Source organism: Notolabrus celidotus, chromosome 5 (assembly GCF_009762535.1).
Source record: "Notolabrus celidotus isolate fNotCel1 chromosome 5, fNotCel1.pri, whole genome shotgun sequence".
In the NCBI taxonomy this organism is placed as follows: Eukaryota; Metazoa; Chordata; class Actinopteri; order Labriformes; family Labridae; genus Notolabrus; species Notolabrus celidotus.
The window spans coordinates 24,631,304-24,654,717 of NC_048276.1; the positions used below are offsets into that span (position 1 = coordinate 24,631,304).

Genomic DNA, 23,414 nt, shown 5'->3' on the forward strand with positions numbered 1-23,414 from the left:
AAGATTGAACTTTTAGAAATGCAGAGAAAAAAGTTGAGTTCTTATTATAGTTCTCAGGCCCTGCAAATTTTGCCTTTAGTCTCGGCTTTTGACTAAATTCCCAGAAAGAAAAAAAACTGTTTTTTGCCTGACCCTTATACTCTCCTCACAGTCACTCCGAGATAAGCCCAGGTTTCCCTGAAATGTGTGATAAAAGCAGAACACGCTGCCGCAAGACTGTTAACCAGATCCAGTAAAGCATCCCACATCGATCCCATCCTATTCTCCTTACACTGGTTACCAATCAGATTCAGAATACAGTTGAGGGTCCTCATATTAACATACAAAGCAATCCATTATCAAGCACCCTCTTATATCTCCGATCTGCTCCACCCTTACATCCCCAGTAGACCCCCTCAAATCCTCAGACCAGGGTCTGCTTGCTGTGCTTTGTGTCAGGCTTAAAACTAAGGGTGACCATGCCTTTGAGCATGTGGCTCCACCTCTCTGGAACAGTCTTCCGCCCCAAGTGCGCTGTGCTAATTCCACTGAGACTTTTAAAAAGCAGTTTAAGACCATAGACTTTATAAAGTATGGACGGAGTATCCGTGATGTCACCCATCTGTTTTTGAAACGCTGTTTTGAAGCCAGTCGGCAGCGGCAGACATATTGGAAATGCGGTACTCAACCAGGCATAGTGTGACGTAAAGAGGCAGAGTTTGAGCCTCCTAGCCAACAGCTATGTGTTCCCGTCCGGGAGTCCAGTTAGTCATGTCCCTATCTGGGCAAAAACTCATTATCTTAATATCTTCTGAATTGCAGTTTAAAACACTTTCGCATGGGCTTCATAGTTTGAAACCAGAGGTTGCCGCTTGATTAAGACACATTTGTTTGTCATGGCTTTTGACCTTCTGCTGTAATTTGGTGTCATTTCGTCTGCATTCTTAATTATCTTATTTATTGCTCATTGTATTGTCTTGTCGACATTGATTCTCTGTAAAGCACTTTGTGACTATGTCTGTGAAAGGTGCTATACTAAATAAAGTTTACTTACTACAGTTGTGCTCATAAGTTTACAGTTAGTTTCTGTTGTCATTGGCCACGGTTACATGATGTTTTTTAATTCCGAATTAATTATTCCGAATTAAATCATTTGGAATTAAAGTATTCTCCTTCGTGTTTACATATAAATAGTAATTCCGAATTGCGGTTTACATGGAAAACATGTTAAATCATCTTTATTCAATTCCGCTTAAGGTCTGGAGGTTAGGAAGGGTTCTGATTGGACAGGGGCGGGCGTGATGTATTTACGTCCACCGGAAGAAAACAGACTCCAGTTCCTGCTTCTTTTATTTTCGGTTACAACATGGAAGACCACAAAATAGGTACAACTTTCGCTTTGATTTTGATAATAGTTTTGAATAAACAGCTCAACACAAATATACTGCTTCACTTTTGTCAGCTGAGGAGGAGAAGAGAGATAGAGGACCGGAGAAGGGAGGCAGAAGACCGTGCTTTGGCGAATCAGAGCCGGTTAGTGCAACAGCTGCTCTACCTCAGCCTGGAATATGTGCCCGCCAGCGCGGAATATGTGCGTCATCGCGACAGGACAAGGGAACGAGCATGCGCAGAACGACCGGAATTAATTTAAAGCGGAATGAACGTAAACATGTTAGAGGAATTATTCAATTCGGATTTAAAACCAGAATAAACCAGCCACTTAGTTCGGATTTAAAGCTAGGGTTGGTGGTCTTGGAAAACTAGCATGAATTTGAATGTAGCATTTCCTCATGACTCTGTCTAACCCCTCCCCTCCTCCCTCGGAGCTCCTCCAAAACAACGCCCCCCTGCTCACATGCACGAGCGCCGCTGATTTGCAACCACATGATCGTGACTGATTCAAAACCTGTCCTCACCAAAACATTATCATAGTGAAAGTTAAAAACCCAAACAAACATGGCTGCTGTTAGTACTCACAACGGTCATGCTAGCATTATCCAGTTGTACTGGTGACACGATATCAGGAGAAAAGTTCTAATACATGTAATACTGTAAAAGCTCTACTGTTTGTTAAACGTGTTCAGTGTAGATGTTCTTAATTCCTACAGTGTGGACAGTCAGTGAAGGCATCAGGAGAGGTGTAGAGTGTGTGAGCTGGAGAGAGGAGAGACAAGAGGATAAGTTTTTCATTCATTCAAACATTGATTGTTGCTTTGTTTGTTGGCGTGATCATGGCCGACAGTGACCGGTTATTAAAGCTCAACGTGTTCACGAATCAGCTACAGCGTCTGGACGGACGCTACAATGCATCTACATTTTCTGTAGGACTTACTGAATGTCATTAATTCTTCTTCTTGTCAGAGCCCCCATGGTGAGAGCTTTTTAGACTCTGATCCGGACTACTGTCCTGAGCAAAGCACCTCATCGGGTCAGAGGGGACAGGCCCGAGGTCGAGCGATAGGGGCAGTCAGTAGAGTCAGAGGAAGCAGAGGCGGGGGACGGGGACTAGGAGTGCAGGCTGGGAAAATGTATGTGCAGGAGGCGGGCAGAACGGCAGGATGGGATTTGATTGGTTTAAAATTTTGGGACCCAAAAACGGTGATTAGTTGGTGTTTTCCCAGGTTTACTCCGGCTGTAGATAGCAGCTTTTTTTCACTCTTTTGTAGGAACACATGTATTGATTGCCATCAGGACATAAAGATCATTTTAACCAGTATAACAAAAAGTGTATCTAAAAGTGACTACCAACCCCAGCTTTAAGTTTAATTCGGAATGATCATTTTCATTCGGAATTAGGTGTTTACAAGGTCATTTTTCATCTTTTTAAAGAGGATTTAATTCTGAATTAAAGAGGAATTAAAAGTCTCATGTAAACGTAGCCAGTATGATATAAAAAGAGTTACCATAGTTATCTGATAATAAATGGCTTCACCCAACCACTAACTATTAAAAAAAAAAGGTTTTTCTCTTATCATTCATATTCTCTGAAAAATGGCCAAAAACCCCACAAATTCTGCCATAATTATGTAAACTTATGAGCACAACTTTATCAACATGTGAAACGCTTTATTTTGGTGAGCAGCGGTGCAGCTTCCGGTCTCCGTCCGCCATAACTACATAGACTTGACGGAGCCGTGTTTAGTACAGCCAGTGCTGAACTGTTATGATGTGTCAATAAGTTAAAAAGGTGGACGGCACCGATGATGAGAGGGCCCCCTCGGCACCTGAGCAGGATATTGGAGGTATGTGTAGACATTGAAGAGGCCATCATGACAGAGAAAATGTGCTTCTGATGATTTCCCGTGAATGCCTGCTTGCTATTTTCTCAACCTCTCAGTCAGTCACTGAAAAATAGTTATTATCGCTGCTGTGGACATGATGTCCGCCTGATGGCTTGTCCCTTTGAATGCGTTACTGTCTCCAGACCAAACGCTGGTGTCTCTGTTCCAGTGCTGCTGAAATATCTCCTCACTCCTGTTTAGAGATCACCGTGAAAAATAAATGGCCAAATTGTTTGTCAGTGAGGAGGTCTGACTTACCCCCCTCTCTTCCTATCCGCATCAAATGCACACTCGCAGAGCTGCTGTATGGAAACGACACACACACACACACGAGTGTTTTAATCAAGTGTGTGGCGTCCGAGTTTAGTCAGCAGCTGTTCAAGAAGCTTGTAGTTCTGCGGAAAAAAGCAATGCATGTTAAAACCATGACACGTCCAGTTAGCAGGCTGTGCAGCTAGCAGGCTAACTAGCTACTTTTATTCTCAGTAACAGAGCTAGAAAATGGAGCTACTGCCCAGTAAAACACTGTCCACAGATGCATGTGCCTAGAGAGAAAATCCCCAGTTTAATTAATCACTGTGGATGTTTGTGTTCGGACTGGGAGACATTTCGACGACATTGTCATCGGAGAGTTTGACAGGAGTGAAATATTCCCCCATACTGTACTGTACTTGGCTTTTCTCCTCCAAACCCGAAGCAAGATGGACTCTCATTCGGCTTGTCTGTCTTGTCAGAGCTCAGATCGACATTTTGCAAAGAGATGAAAATGTGTGCTGAACGGTGGAGGTAAGGAGCTCACAACGCAGGCAAACACATCGTTTATTCGTGTGCCTCATAAATCTGTGAGAGAATCTGCTGTAGCTCGAGACTTCACTCCTCAAGACAGGCAGTCCGATCGGGCATCAGCAGTTTTACCTGTGAACACTAACAGACCTCTGCTCGGTGCAACTGTGCCTGCTTCATTTAGGCTGAATTATGTTGTATGAGTGCATCCACCGGTCGCAGGGTTTCGGCCTACATGTTTTGGTTTTGGCCACAAGGGCGGATCGACTGCATGATTGAAGTGATCGGTAATCACATCAGACAAAATGTCCCACCGTACTTTGACGATTGAGGTGTTGAGGTCTTGTGATATGCAGTGTCACTCACTAATGCTGTATTAAAGTTGCTTTGCACACATTTTTTTCCTGCAGCCGAGCTCGTGTTGTGGGAAAATTGTTGCAGCGATGACAGTGTAACGCATGACTGAGAGCAGTGTCTTGTATTTTATAGGTCATCGTCATTGCATGACAAAGGCTGTGGCAGATTCATCTTCATCACTCATACAGCATTTCCATAGCTTTTTCTTCAGTAAGTATTGCTGTTTTCCACTTGACATCCATAAAAACAAACACTGTCGAGCAGAGTAGTCATTCAAGCATTTATTGAGAGCTAATTTCATTTTGTCATCTTTGGTAGACATCCAGAGAGGGTGCAAACATTAATATTAGTGAAGAGAAATAAACACATGTTAGATTACAAATGCACTTTTTAAAATGTCTAAACATCAACCAGCACTGCAGCTAATGATAATAACAATAAGACAGCATGGCTCTGACAGGCTGCATGCTTTATGCAACCTTTCTTTCTTTGTGAGGGCAACTTCAACTTAAGGTTCAAGTGAAGTGTAGGTTGGAAGATGTTATGACAGTTATTGCCAATGTTATACTTACTTATTATGAGTACAAATATATAACTAGATCCTAATTTAGATGTACAATCAGTATATTTGAAACAAGATATGGTTGTGTCTGAAACATCATCACTTATGTGTTATGCACTTTTATGTAGTCTTTGAATACCTGAAGAATGATTTATTTTGCTCCTTGATAATTCAAAGTCTGAATGAGAACTGCAGCTGCAACATGGACTGTAATGGCTTAATGAAAAACCATGTGAGGCAAATGCATCTGATCAAAGTTAGTCCCTGTTTGCCACAGACAGACAGACAGACAGACAGTGTCATTTACATAAAACACTGCCACATTAATAGACCTTTTGTCAAGGTAAGATCGTTTTAAACCAGGAAGCTGGTCTGTGTGATTATATTCTGTTGGTTCCAGCACCAAAGTTATTTTACAGCACAAACAAACTATGATGGAGTTTGAGGAGAGCGGTGTAATGGTTGTTTCTGTTTCTTTAAGGAAGATGGTCTTTGACTTCAGGGGTGATCTGTGAAGTTTTTCAATAAGCCATTTAGTGGTACAAATTATGTTACTGTTGTCATTGCTGTGGAAGAATAACTTAAATAAACACTTGCATGCATCAAGATTATCATGTTATTAGTTAGAAACTGAAAAGCTTTTTTCAACACGTGGTCAAAAGATAACAGCCCGTACCCCTTCAACTAGACTTCATGTAATTTGAAGGAGCACTTTTTCTCTGATCCAGCCAATAAAAGACACCAGATGCATGACTTACCTGGCAGAGGAAATAATCGTTCCTTCAGCACAAGACACTTGGGAGTGTATGTTACCCTGTTCTCTAAAATGTGGTAACAGCACTGAATCAATGACATCCTCCTCTTACAAAACAAACTGTATTACAGCAGCGGTTACATCTTCACTTCATATATCAGTCATAAAGCTGGATGGAGTCCCTGAACAGTCAGTTTCCCCTTATTTCACTCTGTTAAGCTCTGTTAGGTTGTCTTTTATGGCTGTGATTTAACACAGCTTGGGTTTTGTTTGGGTAAGATCCCTTTTCAAACCAGAATGTAGCCGCTGTTACATCGCTCTCTTCAAAGCCTGAGACTCCGTAGATAACAACAGTTAACTCACCTGGTAGAGCACAGGAGTTTGTGCTCTGCTGGTGATGATCAATGGGGTCAGACCAGCGACCTTACATATTCTGTGAGGATATAACACCGCTTTTGAAGACTAGTGTATCTCTGGTTAATAGAAGTTCTGCTTCCTAATATAAGAAGAGCTCCATGTCAGTGGGTATCTTCTCTGTGATACTGTGACACACAAAACAAGCTCTCTGAATGGGCATACTACTGAAAGAATACGTCGCAGCCAATCACAGGGTCGACTGCAGAAATGCAGAGACATTTTGTGCACATTAATAGTTAAGTTCTAAAATAAATCAAAATAGGTCCTATGACTATAGAAGTATCATAATCCCTCTTAAATCACAACAATCCTTTAAAAAACGTTTACCTCTATGTTTCATCTGTTTCAGTCACAGCTCTGTGAAGCAGTGCTTTAACAGTTCCATCCACTGTAAACTGAGCACCAAACCCCCATCTGCTGGTTCTATAAGATAACATGTTCTAATTCAATGCTGCCACATTTTAACCACAGTGCTAGGCTGTTGTCATCACTCTTACATGAGGCTTTAGATTAGATTGTTTACGCTTACTGTTGATGTGTTAGAGATTCACATCTACATATAGTCTACGGAAATTACTACTACTTAAAACCACTGTGGCACGTATGGAACGAATGAAAACATTTACACCAGTCCCTCTGGATCACCGCTTCTATCCTTACTATACAGTATATAAAACAGATATCACTTGTTGTTTTTTGCATTTGATGAATTATAACAATTTAATAACAACAAATGAAAAACAAGTGATGCACATTGCAATCTAATATACATGCTTATTTTAGCCAGTAACATGCTATAGATTCATTTTTGATTAATGCATAAAACAGAAAAACACACTGTCATGCTATAGATTTCAGAACATGACGGATATTTATGTTGGAAGCAAATTTAAAGTGTATTATTCTTTGCACAATAGAATAATTTATATTAAACAGTAGCCACCAACTGTTTCAGATTGACATGCTGTCATTAAGGATCCAGACATGTTATCATTTAGAACAGACAATGGTGACTGAGGACATTAAGGCAAACAGGGTTCATTAGATTTATAGTTAGACCGACTTTACACCACCTTCCTCTAAACTGTCCCAAAGCATATTTACATCTTTGTTTGTTGACAGACTCAATTACAAGCCAAACATGTAATCTAAGTGAACATACACATTAATAACAATAACTTTATTAACTCACATTGCACAGCCTGCTCATCCGTCTACTATCTATCAAGAGGCTAGAGGAGGCTGCCTGCAGTGTCCGCAGACATTATATATTCATTATTTTAATAATACTCAAATTACTTCAGAATGCCATTAATCAGGCAACTGATGAATCGTTCTATCTCTGATCTCTGTTATCAGTTCTGTTCGCCAATATTTCTGGGCGTTTGTGTAACCTTGTAGACACAGTGATTTAACAGTGGGCTGTATGTCGTCATGTAAGTCCATCACTTTTAAATCACCATCCTTAGCAGTGCTGTTTCATGCCACTCATGGGTCTCTCAGTATGGGGGATTCTCAAAGGCAAGTTAAAGGAGGAAATTAGCATAGCAAATTTAGGCTAATGAAATGATGGTCAGTGGGGGAATAATTTAGCTTTGTCAGTTGCTCCCTTGCTCATGTGAAATTAAGCCAGATATAGACAGACGATGAAATTTAGAGGTGTAAAGAGACTTTAATCATGAGATCAAGCTGGCTTTATAATACGTTTCTGACTCTCTGTGAAGCAGCCTCCATATTGGTATTTGTAATGCTAAAAAAACAAGACTTAAATAACCTACCCTCTACAATTATTTTTGCACATCTATGTCTGTACTAAAGAGTACATTTAGAATGATTACATAATTATATCTCTGTTTTAAATAGTATTTAAAATGTTAATAAATGTGGCTTTAAGGAAGTTCCAGCAAAATAAGAAGTTATTTTTCTTTCCTTTCCTCTCTTCTCATTTTACATCACTGAGTAACAACCCTTCAAGTTATTACCCATGTTATGAAATTTAGCTTGTATTTCATGTTTGTGCACAATAATTTAAAGCAACAAGAAAATACACAGACATGGTTTCCAATATAAAATAATTTAAAGACGCTGTAAGGAGATTTCATATCATGTTGGTCACTCTTTTCAACATATTCAGTTGTGTTAAAGTTGGGATGAAGACTCCATTTCCCATGAGCACTGTCACCCACTGTGATAAAGATGTCTCTTGTCATAGCATGCATTTATTAAAAACAAATGAATGAATACAGATCAGGATGCAGAGTGATGAGTTAATGTATTGATTTGTAGCGACGTCAAATATTAACTGTAACTTAACGATGACAACTTCATAAACTCTGATTTATTACGTTAGTTGGCTTACCAAAATTTGAGCAATCAGATTAACATGCACACGGTTTAACTCTTTAGTCCTCAAAGAGCAGTGAATCATTCAAATGCCAGCACAAACATTTAAACCTGTTCATAGATATTTAGCTCTTTTAGCTAGAAAAGCCCTGGTTGTAGAGTTGCTCTGTCTGAAACAACATTTCAACAGAAACATTCATATCAGTCATGAGGACAAAACATTATGTCAAAAGAAAATGATCTAAAGAAGAAAACTCCTCCTGCTTGATAACTTACTTCTCACTGACGAACCTTTCCAGCAGAGCTCTAACCTGAGACACTTCAGAGGTAGAAATAAATAATTAACACAGGCACTAAAATTTAGAATATAAAAATCTTGTTGCTGATAATCTAATTTTACTCTAAAGGTTATGAATAGGCATCTGTTTCAGATTAAGCCTACTTCAACATTAGATAAAAACACCTCACAGTGACTTTAAAATAAGATGTTGATAAGGGGCACTAACACATTGATAGGTTGTAGGCTTTGGCTGATTATTCACAACTATCACAATGGTATCGATATCTGCTCGTAGGTTTATCCACTTTTTCTACAGAAGCTTGGTGTGGTTCAGAGATGGTAACTTTATGCTGTTTGAGTTAGAGGTACACTGATTAAAAAAAATGAGCTTGATACCTACAACAATCTTAAAACATAAATTTAGCTGATTCTGATACTAATGTTGATTTGTATTATTCTAATTATTTATTTTGGGTGTTTGTTTTATTTTTGTTGTTGTTATTTACCCCTTTCTGAATTAGTTTTCCTTTAACATCGTTAGAGAACACAGTTAAAGTCATTCAGGCACTTCTGAACCTTTTGTCAGATAAAAAAAAGATTCTCTTAAACAAAAAAGCCCAAACACAACTTTGAAAGCCTCTTAATCTGTAATACAACTTTCAGTTCTTACACAAATCAATAAATAAAGGGTCTATTAGAATACATACTCACCTTTTATGATGCAGTTAAATTGAATACACACAATTGCCACAGCTTAATCATTAAATCGATGCAACACAACAGAATTACATCATATACATTTATATATCGGCTCCTGCATTCAGTGATTGCCAAGTTATTCGCTAATAAGCAAACATCCATAAACAGGGGGAGTATTAGCCTGTGGTGTTACCTGACTCTGTGACACAAACAGATGTAACGATTAGAGATCACGGTTTTATGACTATCATGATTATTTTGCATTTATTATTTTCACATTATAAATCTATAAAATCACATTTATATGCTTTAGAAATGTTAGTGTGTTTATTATTGCTGCCTTTGAAACAGAAGTAACACAATGATAAAATAATGCTGTATGAAATAATAAATAAAAATGAACAAAATTCAGTCTCTCCCTTTAGATTTTGAAACTTGGTGGAAAACATTTGAGTTGACTTTTTGATTTTGGAGCATAAATAATACTTAAACAGTGTTAATAAATCAGACTTAAAACTGACACTTTAGATTTAAACTCAGTGCTTCATTGAGAAACTTGCCTCTACTGTATCACTCAGTTCTCTTGTATCACCTTTACCTTGGTGTATAGCACTGGGGGGTGATCCTGCAGATGCTGCATCAACTTTGATACTTATCTCCACGATCACTCTTGGTGTACCTGAAACGCTCCCTCACAGCCGCCTTCACATGTTTCTTCAAACTTCGCTGCCTGGTTCCTCTGCCATAGACAGTTAAGCTAATGTAGCATAGCCTCCATGTCTTTTGATTAGCACAGCTCATTAATCTGGAGCACCACAGGTGTCCCAAACATAATGTTGCCCCCTTTTGAGAGTGACAACAGAAACACTCTGCGTGCTGGAGCCTTTAGAATTAAATAAGCGTGACATTTTAAAGTGCAGTTAATTATTCCCAGATAAATTGGTTCAGCCCTTATCAGAGAGTAGTCTGTTTACATAGTTTGCTCTCATTTGCAAGTGCATATTATAATTTGTTGACAGAATAAGATAGGTAATAATATTTTTAAATCAAATTTTTTTAGAAAGCAGTCTTTAACGACCTCTGCGTGGTCACACAGGTGAAGGATCATCACACATCTTTGCTTTTAGTACCACACACTGTTTTCTGTCTACCTAACAATCAGGGACTTATTTAAACACAGACTGTTTTGTCTTCTTAATAATAAGTGTTGTAGACTGATCATATACATATCCAGTAGTTATTATCAGAAGTACATCACCATATACTGTAGCAGTAAGTTTCTCTTTTCATCAGATAACATATAAGTGATGATTCATGTAAGGATGAATGTTTACCTGTGCACATTTACAGCAGACGTGGTCTCATGTGGGCTAAATGTATTGTTTTTTAGGTGCGGTAGTACCATGAAGGGTGGAGGACGGGGTAAGGAGCCTCCTGCTGCTGGTGAGGTCACTTGCAAGCGTCCAAAACGCAAATGCCTGCAGTGGCACCCACTTCTCTCCAAAAAAGCTTTGGATTTCTCTGAGGAGGAAGAAGAAGAGGATGAGGAGGAGCTGGAGAAGGTGAGTGACAGGTCACATAATTACTCTGTCTTTGAACTGACAGAAAACAGGTCTCTAAATGAATCACAGAAACGAGACAGAGAGAACTTGATGAGCATTGTATCTCACAGTGTTTTTAATGTGTTCTCAGCAGCCAGTGCTGTGTGGCCAGGAGCAGGGCCCGCAGGTGCAGTGTGGAAGCACAACAGAGGAAGTGGAGGAGGATTCTAATGAACAGCGCGCACGGCGGCCAATGAATGCCTTCCTCCTCTTCTGCAAACGCCACCGCTCCCTGGTGCGGCAGGAACACCCTCGCCTGGACAACAGGGGTGCCACCAAGATCCTGGCTGACTGGTGGGCAGTGCTGGAGCCCAAAGAGAAGCAGAAATACACTGACATGGCCAAGGAGGTGAGACTGCTCTATGACTTTTGAAACTGTACCACTAACTCTTACATAATGCATAAGTCACTTTTCCATTTGATGCATTATTAGAACAGGTGGATGGGGAAGGTGAGGTGTCAGGAAAGTGCAGGAAAGAGGTTTTGACTCTGCAGAACTGAAAGGACAGGACAGGACAGTAACATCCATGATGGCCCGAGCCTGTGACCTCTAGTTTCACCAACGAGGCATCCTGACAGCTCGGCCCCTTTGTGGAGAAACTGTCCAGAGTACCTGAACTGCAGCTAGGCTATCAATCTGCTACAGAGTCAACTTCAACACATAAACTACTTTCAAGACAGTCTGACCCAAACACTAATGTAGGTGTGACTGGGCCCTGTATGTAGACATTCTTCAGCGCCTTACTTTGCTGTTTTAGTGCTGTTCAAGGATGCTCCTGTTTGGCACTGGCCTTGGTTATTAATGTTACTGTTCCTTTTATTTAATCTTATTTTGATGAGCTAAGACTAAATATTACTGAAAACACTCAACATGTTTGATTTAATCAGAGTGTTTCTGATAAACAGACTGACTCATGATGGCTCTGACTGAGTTTGATGGCCACTTTGTCACAGAGATATCAGAAGGGTTTCCAACTTCCTGACTCAGGTCTGTGGTGTGAGGCCAACATTAGTACCACATGAAACTATAAGATGACATCAGAGCGGGACACTCGGGATCGTCTCCTGAGCTATTTGCTTTCAAGAAAATTTGTCAAAGTAGGTTAAGTTGTGTCATGCATGCCAGGTCAGGCTTATAAGGCCCATACCTCACGGCCTTTTACCGTCTGAGCATTGACCATAAACAGTGTCAGGGTTCGCCTGTGTCTTAACTTTGTTCTGTATTCCTGCTGACTGTGCTGTGATACCCTACAGCATTATATTGCGTTTTTATTTTAGTCAGTAGTTCAGTTTTTCACCTTTTCTCAGTTCATCTCCTTTTTGTGAAATGCTGCCAGGTGTCTGAGGTTCAAACACAAACATTAACATGTATTGATTTGGCATTTTGTTCCTACTGGTGTCTCCCTTAAACCAGGTCATACCATTCATAACATATACGCACTACAGTCATGCCATTCATTTGGGTAGCTGTCATTCAGATTGGTCGCATGACTCCTGCAGTCCTGATGCAGTAAATCAACTCTCCATCATTTACACCTATCTTTTTTTTCTTAAACTTTAACGACCGTAGGAACTTTACCCCAGAACTAGGGACTTTACCCCGGAACTACGTGCGTTTCGACCAGAGGAACCAGGGTCTAAATTTAGTTCAGGGGTAGTTAATCTCCCCCCTGAAAAGCCCCTGCTTGGGGGGTAGTACTTTTCAAAGGTCCTGGGACTTTCAGCTGAACATAACGGTGTTTATGGAGTTTACACAGTTGTTGAAACACAGAGGGAGTTCCTGGGAAAGCATAATAGTTTAGTTTTTTATTAAGATTTCAAAAATATTATTTAATATAATTTTTTTTCTCCATACGTCACTGGCCTGATTTGCACAATCTACCCGGGACTTCAGCTCGCAGTCGAAATGCAGACAACAATGGGGGCACAGGAACTTTTTAGTACCGGGAAAAGTAGTTCTGGGGGTTAAAAGACCCCGGAACTCTTGGTCGAAATGCACCTTTTGATCGCTGCAGGTTGGATGTGATCACAGATCTCAGAACACGGATTGGATCATAATATATTTATTTTCTATAAGAGATAACTGCTTTCTATGAGATCAATTTTCCACTCCTGACGTGGCCGTTGTTGTAACTGCATTTTTCAGTGATGCTCCCATAGCTCAGATCCCAGCTCTCACAGTTTAGATTTGATGTGTGTCTTGGATGTATCTGAGTGTTTTTGGCATTGGCTGAACATGACAGTGTTTTCTTGCAGTACAAAGATGCCTTCATGAAAGCAAACCCTGGCTACAAGTGGTGTCCCACCACCAGCAAACCAGTCAAGAGCCCTTCCTGTCCGCCTGTCAGCAACCCCCGCAAAAAAGTTTGGTCCTTCTCTTCCACGTCAGCCAAGGACTCCACCACTGCCAAGAAAGTGCCCAAAGCAGACAGCATGCCACAGTTAAACTTTGCCATGGCAGGTGTGTATCATTACAGTTTTTTTAGTCACAACACCATAAAAGAAGGATTCTTTTTCTAACTCATGTCTTTCTCTGTCAGATCCTACAAAGATGGGAGGCCTTAGCATGCTGCTGTTAGCTGGTGAACATGCCCTCACAAACAGAGAGGTGGGTCACTGTCTCAGGCCAGCATTGAACACATCCTTGTTATGCCCCAGCCATCCAGTAGGTGGCCTCAGAGACTCATCTCTTAGTTCAACCTGTTACCCAAAAACCTTTGTATCTTTGTGCTTTTAAATTTGAAATTCACTGATTCAGGTCTCTCATGTTGTTTCAGATCCCTTCCAGCACTAAGCCTAGTTTACCTGACACAGCCAGTGAAGGGAACTCTTATCCAGGGGATGAGGAAGAGGTGTGTTCAGACTACATTTCTCTCTTTGTATGCTTTGTGTATTTATGACCTGATACTTAGAGTTGAGCTTGTTTGACCATTCATAAACATGTTATAAAGATAATTTGAGTTATTTATAAAACATAATCTACCTGTTCAAAATGTGTTTTCATCATCAATCATAGATATCAGTCATTTCTGATCACTTATGAATAACAGATATCGTCTTTCAAGGTTCAACATATCGGACAACGCTGATGAGAAGTTGAATTTGAATACATCAACTGACAGTGTCAGCTGTAGAAAATAAAACAATATTGTACATTATTGAGGAGCTTTTTATTTCTGCTTTTATGAAGCTTTATACTTCTACCTTACTTTAATGTTGGGGTAAGTATAGAATAAAAAATAGAGCTGTTATTGTTCTTAGTGCATCAATAAACAGAATGATATTAGATTAGGGCCATCCTGGATGTTTTATTACTTTAAAATGAAAGGTGCAGTGTGTGGTATTTAGCAGAACACACTTGGTGAAATGGAATGTAATAGACATTAACATGTTCAAATTAGTGTCTAATGACTTGAATATAAGAATCTTTCTGTTTTTGTTAACTTAGAATGAGCCTTTTATATCTACATATCTACATATGAGCTTGTCCCCTTTCACAGAGCCTCCGGTTGCAACCCTATGTTTCTACAGAAGCACTGAACAGACAAACTACTGTAGTAACATGCATAACATACATTGCATTTAGTGAGAGGCTGTCTGAAAAGCAGCAGTTTGAGGACAAAGAGGTTATCAGGGGAGCTTCAATCTAGAATCTGACTGCTAGATATCACTAAATATTCCCTTGTCTACACACTGAACCTTTAAAGGACTGTTACAGCCGATGATGTTGTGAAGGGTTCACATTAACGTCTGATTAGTTGTTTTCTAACGTATAACAGAACTGAGTGTTTTTTTTTAATGTGTAGATGATGTCCGGGACGATCCCCAACAGAGCGCCTGACGTTACTGAAAGCAGGGTCCAGCCTGCCCTCTCCCCACAGGCAGAGGTAGGGCTGAGTGTCAGAGATGTTCAGTGAAATAACTGGTTCATAAGTGCAACAAACTGCAGTTCCTCAAGTCTCCAATTGAGGGTGGCTCCAAAAGCACGGTACCCCCATTAGGTCCCATGTTAACATGTTAGTTCTATACAGCAGAAATAAACATGTTTACCAAAAGAGGAGTGGGGGGATAAACCAGTCTCAAGGAGCTAGAGTTCCTCAGTCTTTGAAGATAATTAAAAAATATATTTCTGTTGTCTTTTTTTAAGAAGTTAAAATGATATTGAGTGAAATATCCTCAAACTCATCTGGTGTTATTGACCTATTCATGTGTAAATGTGTGTGTGTATATATTTATGTGCACTACGTACCATGTTGCTTTGCTTTCATCTAACTTCACTGTACAGTAGACATCTTTAGAGCACAGTATAATAAGATGATTTGGTTTACATTGCTTTAACTGTAAGAGATTGTTGAGGTATGGTTTATGCAATTGTATTGAGTGTATTGCCTCATCGGAGGAGTGTTGGTTATTGTGAATATAATCAGAAAGAAGAAAGGGACGTGTAAATCTGAACTTTGGTCAAGACCTTGTCTGCAGGGGTCAGGGATTGAGGGGTGGGTGTGTGTTGAGCCAGCTTCATGATGCAGACCTTAGATTTAATCGTTCCCACTATCACATCTGAAGTCATGAAGTCTGTGGTGGAATATAAATAAGGCTGTTAAGTAATAACAACCTTAGAGTCTAAACAGAGTGGTTCTTCTATACGTTCACAGATGTCTACGTCTGCAGCACCTGAAGGAAAACCCTGCAGGCAGTCTGCTCTCTTCCAGCTCGCTGAGGTAAGACATCTGATGATTTACACCTCAAGCATCACATTGGTTAATCTTCAAGTCAACATCTGGTTGACTTAAATTCAAAGCAACCTCACTGTTTGTAACTTGTTGCACCCTAAAACCTGACAAATCAGTTCATCAGTCAAGACAGCCCTGACTCCAGCCGCAGTTTGACAGAGTCATTGTACACAGAGCAAAATAGCACTTCAATATCATACACTTTAAAAACTGCTATAAGTGACCCGTCAGTATTCATCATTCACATGTTTTTAGCACCACTTACTGCAGGTCCAATCACCTCCAACACAGAGAATTAAATACCTATGACTCTGAACTGCTGCTACCTTTAGCTCATTTGCTAAATAAAAGCCAAAATCAAGTTAAAAGATGAGGTTTAAAAATGTAACATGAGCTGAGATTTAAAGACAGCAGCCATGTAAAGAGGACAAGGTCTGACCGACAACAGGTGTTCTGTTAAGATTTGCTGCTTTGACAAAAAAAGGCTTCTTTAGTGTTAACGGACACAAATCACTTTACACCATGATTACATTACATCTCTATTCACTCTGTTTGTACTTTTAGAATATGGGGAGCATGTTTTGATTCTGATTACAAAACCTTTGCTTTTTTGATTTCAGGAGTAATGGGTCACACTTAACAAATATCCCTGAACATGTAACGCTCCAAGTACAGAGTCACTAGTATTATTCCCCCTTTCACTCCATTCTCACTGTTCAAGTAAAATGAAGCATGATACTAATACAGAATCTTGATTTCAGGAGAGGCCTATCTCAATAGCCTATTGTCAAATAGTGTAGTAGCCCATTTGATCTGTAGCTTTATTTGACAGAACACCTGCTCTTATGAACAACCCTGATAAACCTCTAGTCTTTCAGGTAACACAGGAGACTCATGCTGGGTGGTTTAGGAATTTAGTGGTTTTCTAAACTGTAAAAGAAGAAATAGATCTGTAGAGGCCATAATGTTGATTTTCATAACACCAGACCTCATTCACCAACATCGTCTTCAGATTTTGCTTTAATTTGTTCTCAAGAAAAGCTCTAAGACAAGTATGAGGCTGTTCTTAAACTGCAGGATTGTTCTCACCTCTGTTCTTTAAATGAAAGAATGCCATGTGCTTTTAAGTTTGAAGCCTGTACTTGATGTTCCCTATTAGCACAGGCATATGCCCCTTTACTGCCCATATAAGGGCATGAGACTGCAGTGTCGTGTGCACACATAGAAATAAAGAAGTAGAGAGATGTTGGAAATGTGCAAATAAAATCACAGACCCATTGCACACTGGACTCTAAATGATAATATCCTTCAGTAGTTATAACAGGCTGATTTGATTTTTATATTAAGCAGCTCCAGTAGTCGATTTACAATCCATCTGTTGGTCATCTGTTAATCAACATTGTTTCATATTAATGCAATTAGAAGGTTAATTTATTCCCCCCCCAAAAAAGGTGCTCTGAACATGTGACAGAGCATTGACTGGCTCTTGGTTAAGATCAAACCTAAGATAACTCTAGTGGACGTCAGAATCTTTCAAATGAATTTGCAGATGCGTTTTAAGAACAGATCTCTTCTTAGGGATGGTTGGTGAGCGAAGCCCAGTGTTCCTGAACCGTCACTGCTCAGATCAGTAGAGATGTATTGTTAGGAGTTTGTATTGCTGTCAGTTTATTTTAATCTGTTTAACATTGAGCTTATTTGTTGTTCTTGGTAAGATGTGCTTGGCGTCTGAAGCTGGAAAGATGGACACCGTTGTGTGTCAGCCCGAGAACAGCTCCTCCTCCTCAGCCTCTCTGCAGCAACCTGCAGTCCAACCAGAGATCAAGGAGGAGACGGCCGACACAGACGACTGTCCTCCTTCCTCGCACACTTCAGCTCCCTCACTTCTGCTCTCCTCTTCTACCTCCACTGATGCCATCACCCCACAACCCAGCAGCCAAAACACACGTGTCAAAAACAAGAGCAAGAAAAAACAGGCACTCAAGTCAAATGATGAAGATGAGTTTCCCTGCTCAGCAAAGAAGTTGATGAAGAAGTGTGACCATGCAGAATCGAGCGTGGACAGTGTGTTCAGTACTATTGATGCAGTGGCAAAAGGAGCCTGGAAGGAGACAGAGGAGAAGCCTAAGAAGAAACTCCAGAGCAGTCCTAACGGTGGGAGCTCTGGTTTACCTAAAAAGAAGACCAAGCCCAAAGTCAAGACCTTCATCAAAGACAAAGAGGAGGAGATGGAGGAGGATGGAGAGCGGGGTTGGCAGTACAGCTCCTCTGAGGCGGAGGTAAAGGAAGCAATGACTGATGTTAGTACCAAGGCTGAAGCAGAAGAAGCAAGCATTGGAAGCACAGATATTCAGGACAGCATGGCAGAAGACCATCACTCCCCCTGCAGCCTTTCATCCCCAAAGCTCAAAGAAGAAGACAAGGGGAAGGAGAGGTCGAGTGAGGGGATGTGTGAGTCCAGCACAGAGAACCGTGGCTCCAGGAAGTCAGAGCGGAGCTGCAAAGGGGCCCTTTATAAAACCCTCGTTTCTGAGGGGATGCTGACGTCACTGAGAGCCAACATCGACAGAGGTATCCAATGTGATCCAGCAGCTTCTTTGTGTGACATTTACTTGATAAGTGGATCCATATTAATATAGAATATTGTCCTGTGTCTGTAGGTAAAAGAGGAGCTTTCCGTGCCTCTGATCACGATGCAAACTGGAGTGATGACAGCTGGACGATTGCCCAGGTGGGACCTAATAACCCCAAGAAGCTGAAAAAGTCCAAGTCCAAAGATGACTCTTCACAGGGGTGAGCGACTTTCTTTGATTACATGGTCCCAGATTTATATAAAAAGCATTAAATGTTAGAACAGGTCCATTTTAGGATCCCTACTTTTGGTTATTTTCTTCATGTTTTTCTGCACACCTTTTATTTAATGTACAAAAACTATCCCCCACAGTGTGTACAGTTTGTTTATCCTTTTAATTCTATTTTATTTAAACCTGGGTCCTATTTTTATACACCCTGTGATCTAAAAGACTGGAGGTAATCACATTTAGGATGATCAGCCAACAGCCAATGGACTGTTCCAACCGTCTGTTACCATAACATACAGGATTCCTACAGTAATATTCCTCTGCTGAAATGTTGGACCGTAGTTGGAACTAGAAAAAAGATGCTTCAGAGCCACAAGGATCAAGAATTGAACCCCACAGAATACAGGATTTGTTGTTTACCTCACTGTCTGTACTCTATCAATAGAGGGATGCCTGCTGTAGAGTTGTAGGGCAATTATGTATGAATCTGTAGATATTTATGATCAGAGATATAAGTAAAAATGAGAAATGTGCTCAGTGAGAAGAAAACTTAACTTTGCTGTGATTGCTTCCACTTCAGGCTCACATCTGAGCACATAACTGATCTCTGTGGAGAAACTTCAAGGACAGTTTTGGACCCCGTTTTGTTTTGAATGTTTGAGTACTCGGACCTTAATTTCAGCAGCCACATTAAGACAATTACAAAGTCAGTCCACTATCACCATAAGAATATATCAAGGATTAAAGGACTCATGTCGCAGCAGGATGCAGAAAAACTCGTCCATGCATTTATCTTTAGCAGACTAGACGACTGTAACGGTGTCTTACAGGACTCCCTAAATTTCCATGGAGACGGCTGCAGCTCATACAGAATGCTGCTGCTCGAGTCCTAACAAGGACCAAAAAAGTAGATCACATCACTCCAGTTCTTAGATCTCTACACTGGCTTCCTGTCTGTCAGAGAACAGACTTTAAAATCCTGCTGATGGTTTATAAAGCACTAAATGGTTTAGGCCAAAAAATACATTGCTGCTCCGCTGCTACTTTATGATCCATCTCGACCTCTGAGGTCATCAGGTACTGGTCTGCTTTCAGTCCCAAGAGTCAGATCGAAACATGGCGAAGCAGCGTTTAGTCATGATGCACCACATATCTGGAACACACTCCATGAAAGCTGTAGGTCCACTCCAACTCTTACCTCTTTTAAATCAAAGATTAAGACCTTTTATTTGCCACTGCCTTCCTATCTTAGCTTATTTTAGCTCGCTTTGAATGCAAATTTTAATGTAATTTTTAATATATTTGTAATTATCCTTTTCTTTTCTGTTTTATTATATTTGTCATTTTAATTGTGCTCTTTTATGCCTGTCTGAATGTTACCAATGCTTTTAATATTTTAATGTAAAGCACATTGAGTTGCCCTCATGTATGAAATGCACTATACAAATAGTATACAAGTTGCCTGGCCTTGCCTTGCCTTACATGACATGCTCATGATGTAAACTTCACTTATCAGCCTCGGGAAACTGGAGGAGGAGTTTGAAAGGAAGTTTAACAGCCTTCCTCAGTACAGCCCGATGACATTCGACAAGAAGGGGACGACTGTCACAAAGAAGAAGAAGAGCGACGGCTCCCCTGTCCAAGAGGAAGTCTCCAAAGCTGTAAAAGGTACAGAGAACAGTTAAGATTTCACATGGTATTAAAAACACAGTGACTGCTCTCATCTCATCCAGGCCCTCTCTGCACCTGTATGAAGGCATGTTCTCCACTCTTGTGCTGTTCAGGACCACCTCTCTGTTTGCTTAATCCAAAGCAGTCAGACTCCATAACATAGCATTTCCATGCTCTTTGTTTCTTTTCTTTCTTTGCTGTATCAGGGTCATCTCCATCTCAGAAAAAGACTTCATTCCACAAGATTGTTAGGAAGCACAAACACAAAAAGGACAAACCAGATGCAGTGGACAAAGGTGAAAGAGAATGTTGATTTCTGTGCACATTAAAGTAGAGATGTGAATAACACTCACCCATTCAAGCATTTTCTAAACCACCCTGTTATGTCTTGTTTCTTTGAAGTTTCAATTACAGAATTTACAAGGAGAGGATAAGAGTCCTTTAGTGTTAGCACAGTGGATTAAAAAGAATTATCTAGAAAATTAAGATTAAAACGTGTCTGATGAGCTAAAACTCGAATTATGCCCTACTGAATGGACTATTATCATGTGTCTATGCTGCTACTTTGATTCTTTTATATTGCCATTCAATATTACAGTTAGCAGTGATTCTTTTCATCCCTTATTTAACACAAGAGCGTGGAATAAAAGCTCAGTCTGTCAGGCTTTCATTTTAAAAAGTGAAGGCTAATTTTAACAATAATGAAGGGATGCTCATGCTTATCAGTTTTCTATCACATATTTTGGAGGCATTATGTTACTATTACTCTGCAGATAATAAGCCAAGGTAAAATAGATAAAACCGAAGTTTTGATCCGAATTTTCAATGGCTTAGATTTTTTCTCAAACAGACTCAGTCAAATAAATAAACCTCGAAAAACACTGAACAAGCAGTTTCGTGTGGAATTACATTCTTATGTCTTACTTATTCATGCAGCTGGTGTTTCATCTTTTTAGCTCCATTACTCTCTAACTGTTATTAGAGTCTTTGTTTTGTGTGACAACATGTGGCAATATAAACAATCCTTAAGCAGAACCAGTTAAATTCTAAACTTTTCAGCAGAACTTCACCGTATTTAGCTCGCTGTGCATCAAGTCAGTGCACCCAAAAAGTCATCAGAAAAAGTTGATACGATAATGATGAAGAATAATGGATGGGAACACCAAATTAAATATGAAGTTTTCCCAAGCTAACACATTTAAATGGAATTAAAATCTTTAGAGAGAATGATTAATTTCTGAAAAGTATAATTTAATGATTAAACTGCTGTGGTCTGTGTGCAAACTTAACATATCAGAGCTGTCGTCTCTGCCATGGATTTTCATCACAGTCTTTGTGCAAAGGTTCAGCTGCTGACATCTCTTCTGATCTTTTCTCCTCAGCAGTGGTACAGAGTGACTCCAGCGTGCTGGATTCAGTTTCCAAAGCCAAATCATGTGCCCCCGTTGCCATAATGTGCCCAGACATGCAGGGCCCCACTAGTATGGAGATGCTAGTCGGTAGCCAGAAGAGGAAGGCTAGGAAGACCAAGATCACACACTTGGTGCGCACCGCTGATGGCAGCGTGTCTCCAGTTGAGGGTGAGTGATAAATCACTACAAATTGATCTGCCTGTCGACTCAGGTTAAAAGTATTGAATACAAGAAATCTTCTATTATTTATCTTTTTTTTTAAATGAAGGGATCAGAAGCAATGTTTTTCTCTCATTTTTTAGCAATCACTTTTTTGTGCAACATATAACAATGTTTTTTAAATTGTGAAAATAACTGAGACAAAGTGTGTCCAGCAGCCCAGAGCAGAATTATCTCAGACCAAATATAGAGACTGAAATCTTCAGAGTAAATTGACAGGAAATCTTATATTACAAACACATTTAATAGATTTAATATTAAACAAACAAAGCATAATGATACACAAAGGCTGTTGCTTTTCATTTCCTTGACAGGATATTTTCTAGCATGGAAGATACTGATGTTTTTTTTTCTTCAGAAAAAGTATGAACATGTTTATTCTTTGAAATGAAATCTGCAGAGATAGATAACATCTGTTCCTCCATTTTGTTTTAATTCTTGACTTCTTACAGAGGAAAAAAACAGGGACCTGACCCAGGAACAGGATATGAAGCCATTACCCCAACAGAATTTATGCAATGAAGAAGGGTGCTACAGTAATCCCAGGGCGGAGGAGGAGGAGGAAGAGGAGGCGGAGCAGAGCGTGGCACCACAAGAGCTACCTGCTTTCTTCAGCCTCGCAGCCCTCGCTGAGGTAGCAGCCATGGAAAATGTTCACAGGTAGGGACAGCTCGGCCTCTGATCAACACTATTGAAAACATTTTATCATAGGCCATATTTATTAAAACACGCATTCAGTTGAACCTTTATAACTTTTTCACTATCATTTAATCAAATAACAGCCAATATCAGATTTAAGCTCTTGCCTTTGAGCACAGGTTATAGCTCATTTTGAGGATTGTCTAAACCTGTGGTTGACCCAAAGAGTGGAGTTACTTTTCCACGTTGGTAACATTAGAAATTAAACCTGTCCACAAATGCAGAACAGGCTGACGTTAAGGTAATAAATTAGATTTGATTATATGACCGTTCCAAGAGGGACATTCATCTGTTTATAAAAACACTAATAAAATCAGGTTTATGCATGTACTGTGGGATCAATTCAACTTTACATAACTTTATTGTAATTTATATATCTTGAAACTCAATATATCCCCTGGTCCTGAAGCAGTCACCCCAAATGAAACAGTAAGCAGGCATAGAACTTTAAATCAAGTCTTGAAAGACTGTTTTTACAGCTTTTTAACCCGTGTCAGTGTTCAAACCATAGACTGTATAAAATATGGATGTAGTATCCGTGATGTCACCCATCTGTTTCTGAAGTGCTGTTTTGAGGCCAATCGTCGATGGCAGCCCTATTGCTGCTGTCGAGCGATTGTGACGTAAAGGGGCGGGCTTTGAGCCACCTAGCCAACAGCTACAGTATTCCCGCCTATCAATCATGTCAGCTGTGTCTCTCATTGGAAGACTCATAATCTAAATATCTTCGAAATTGCCGCGTTAGGAACCCCCCCCCCCCCCCCCCCCCCCCCCCACAGTGTGTGCCGATCGACAAATGAGCTATACAGACTACACTCATCTT

The 23,414-nt window shown here is 40.1% G+C and overlaps 1 protein-coding gene across 6 annotated transcripts in view; it reads left to right on the top strand.

The window, feature by feature from the left end:
• Positions 1-23,414, top strand: part of LOC117813112 (HMG box transcription factor BBX) — a 32,775-nt gene that overhangs the window by 4,382 nt on the left and 4,979 nt on the right. Inside the window, exons 1-15 of one of the 6 annotated variants that reach the window (XM_034684201.1) lie at positions 3,093-3,221; positions 4,533-4,610; positions 10,846-11,017; positions 11,148-11,405; positions 13,313-13,517; positions 13,597-13,664; positions 13,834-13,908; positions 14,863-14,943; positions 15,712-15,777; positions 17,505-18,360; positions 18,450-18,582; positions 20,107-20,258; positions 20,468-20,557; positions 21,644-21,841; positions 22,345-22,552. In XM_034684201.1, the coding sequence (XP_034540092.1) occupies positions 10,859-11,017; positions 11,148-11,405; positions 13,313-13,517; positions 13,597-13,664; positions 13,834-13,908; positions 14,863-14,943; positions 15,712-15,777; positions 17,505-18,360; positions 18,450-18,582; positions 20,107-20,258; positions 20,468-20,557; positions 21,644-21,841; positions 22,345-22,552 (2,549 nt within the window). In that variant the 5' untranslated portion in view covers positions 3,093-3,221; positions 4,533-4,610; positions 10,846-10,858. Of the gene's footprint in view, positions 1-3,092; positions 3,222-3,390; positions 4,047-4,532; positions 4,611-10,845; positions 11,018-11,147; positions 11,406-13,312; positions 13,518-13,596; positions 13,665-13,833; positions 13,909-14,862; positions 14,944-15,711; positions 15,778-17,504; positions 18,361-18,449; positions 18,583-20,106; positions 20,259-20,467; positions 20,558-21,643; positions 21,842-22,344; positions 22,553-23,414 lie in introns of those variants that run through there. The other 5 variants (XM_034684206.1, XM_034684205.1, XM_034684204.1 and 2 more) reach the window with 5 other exon arrangements.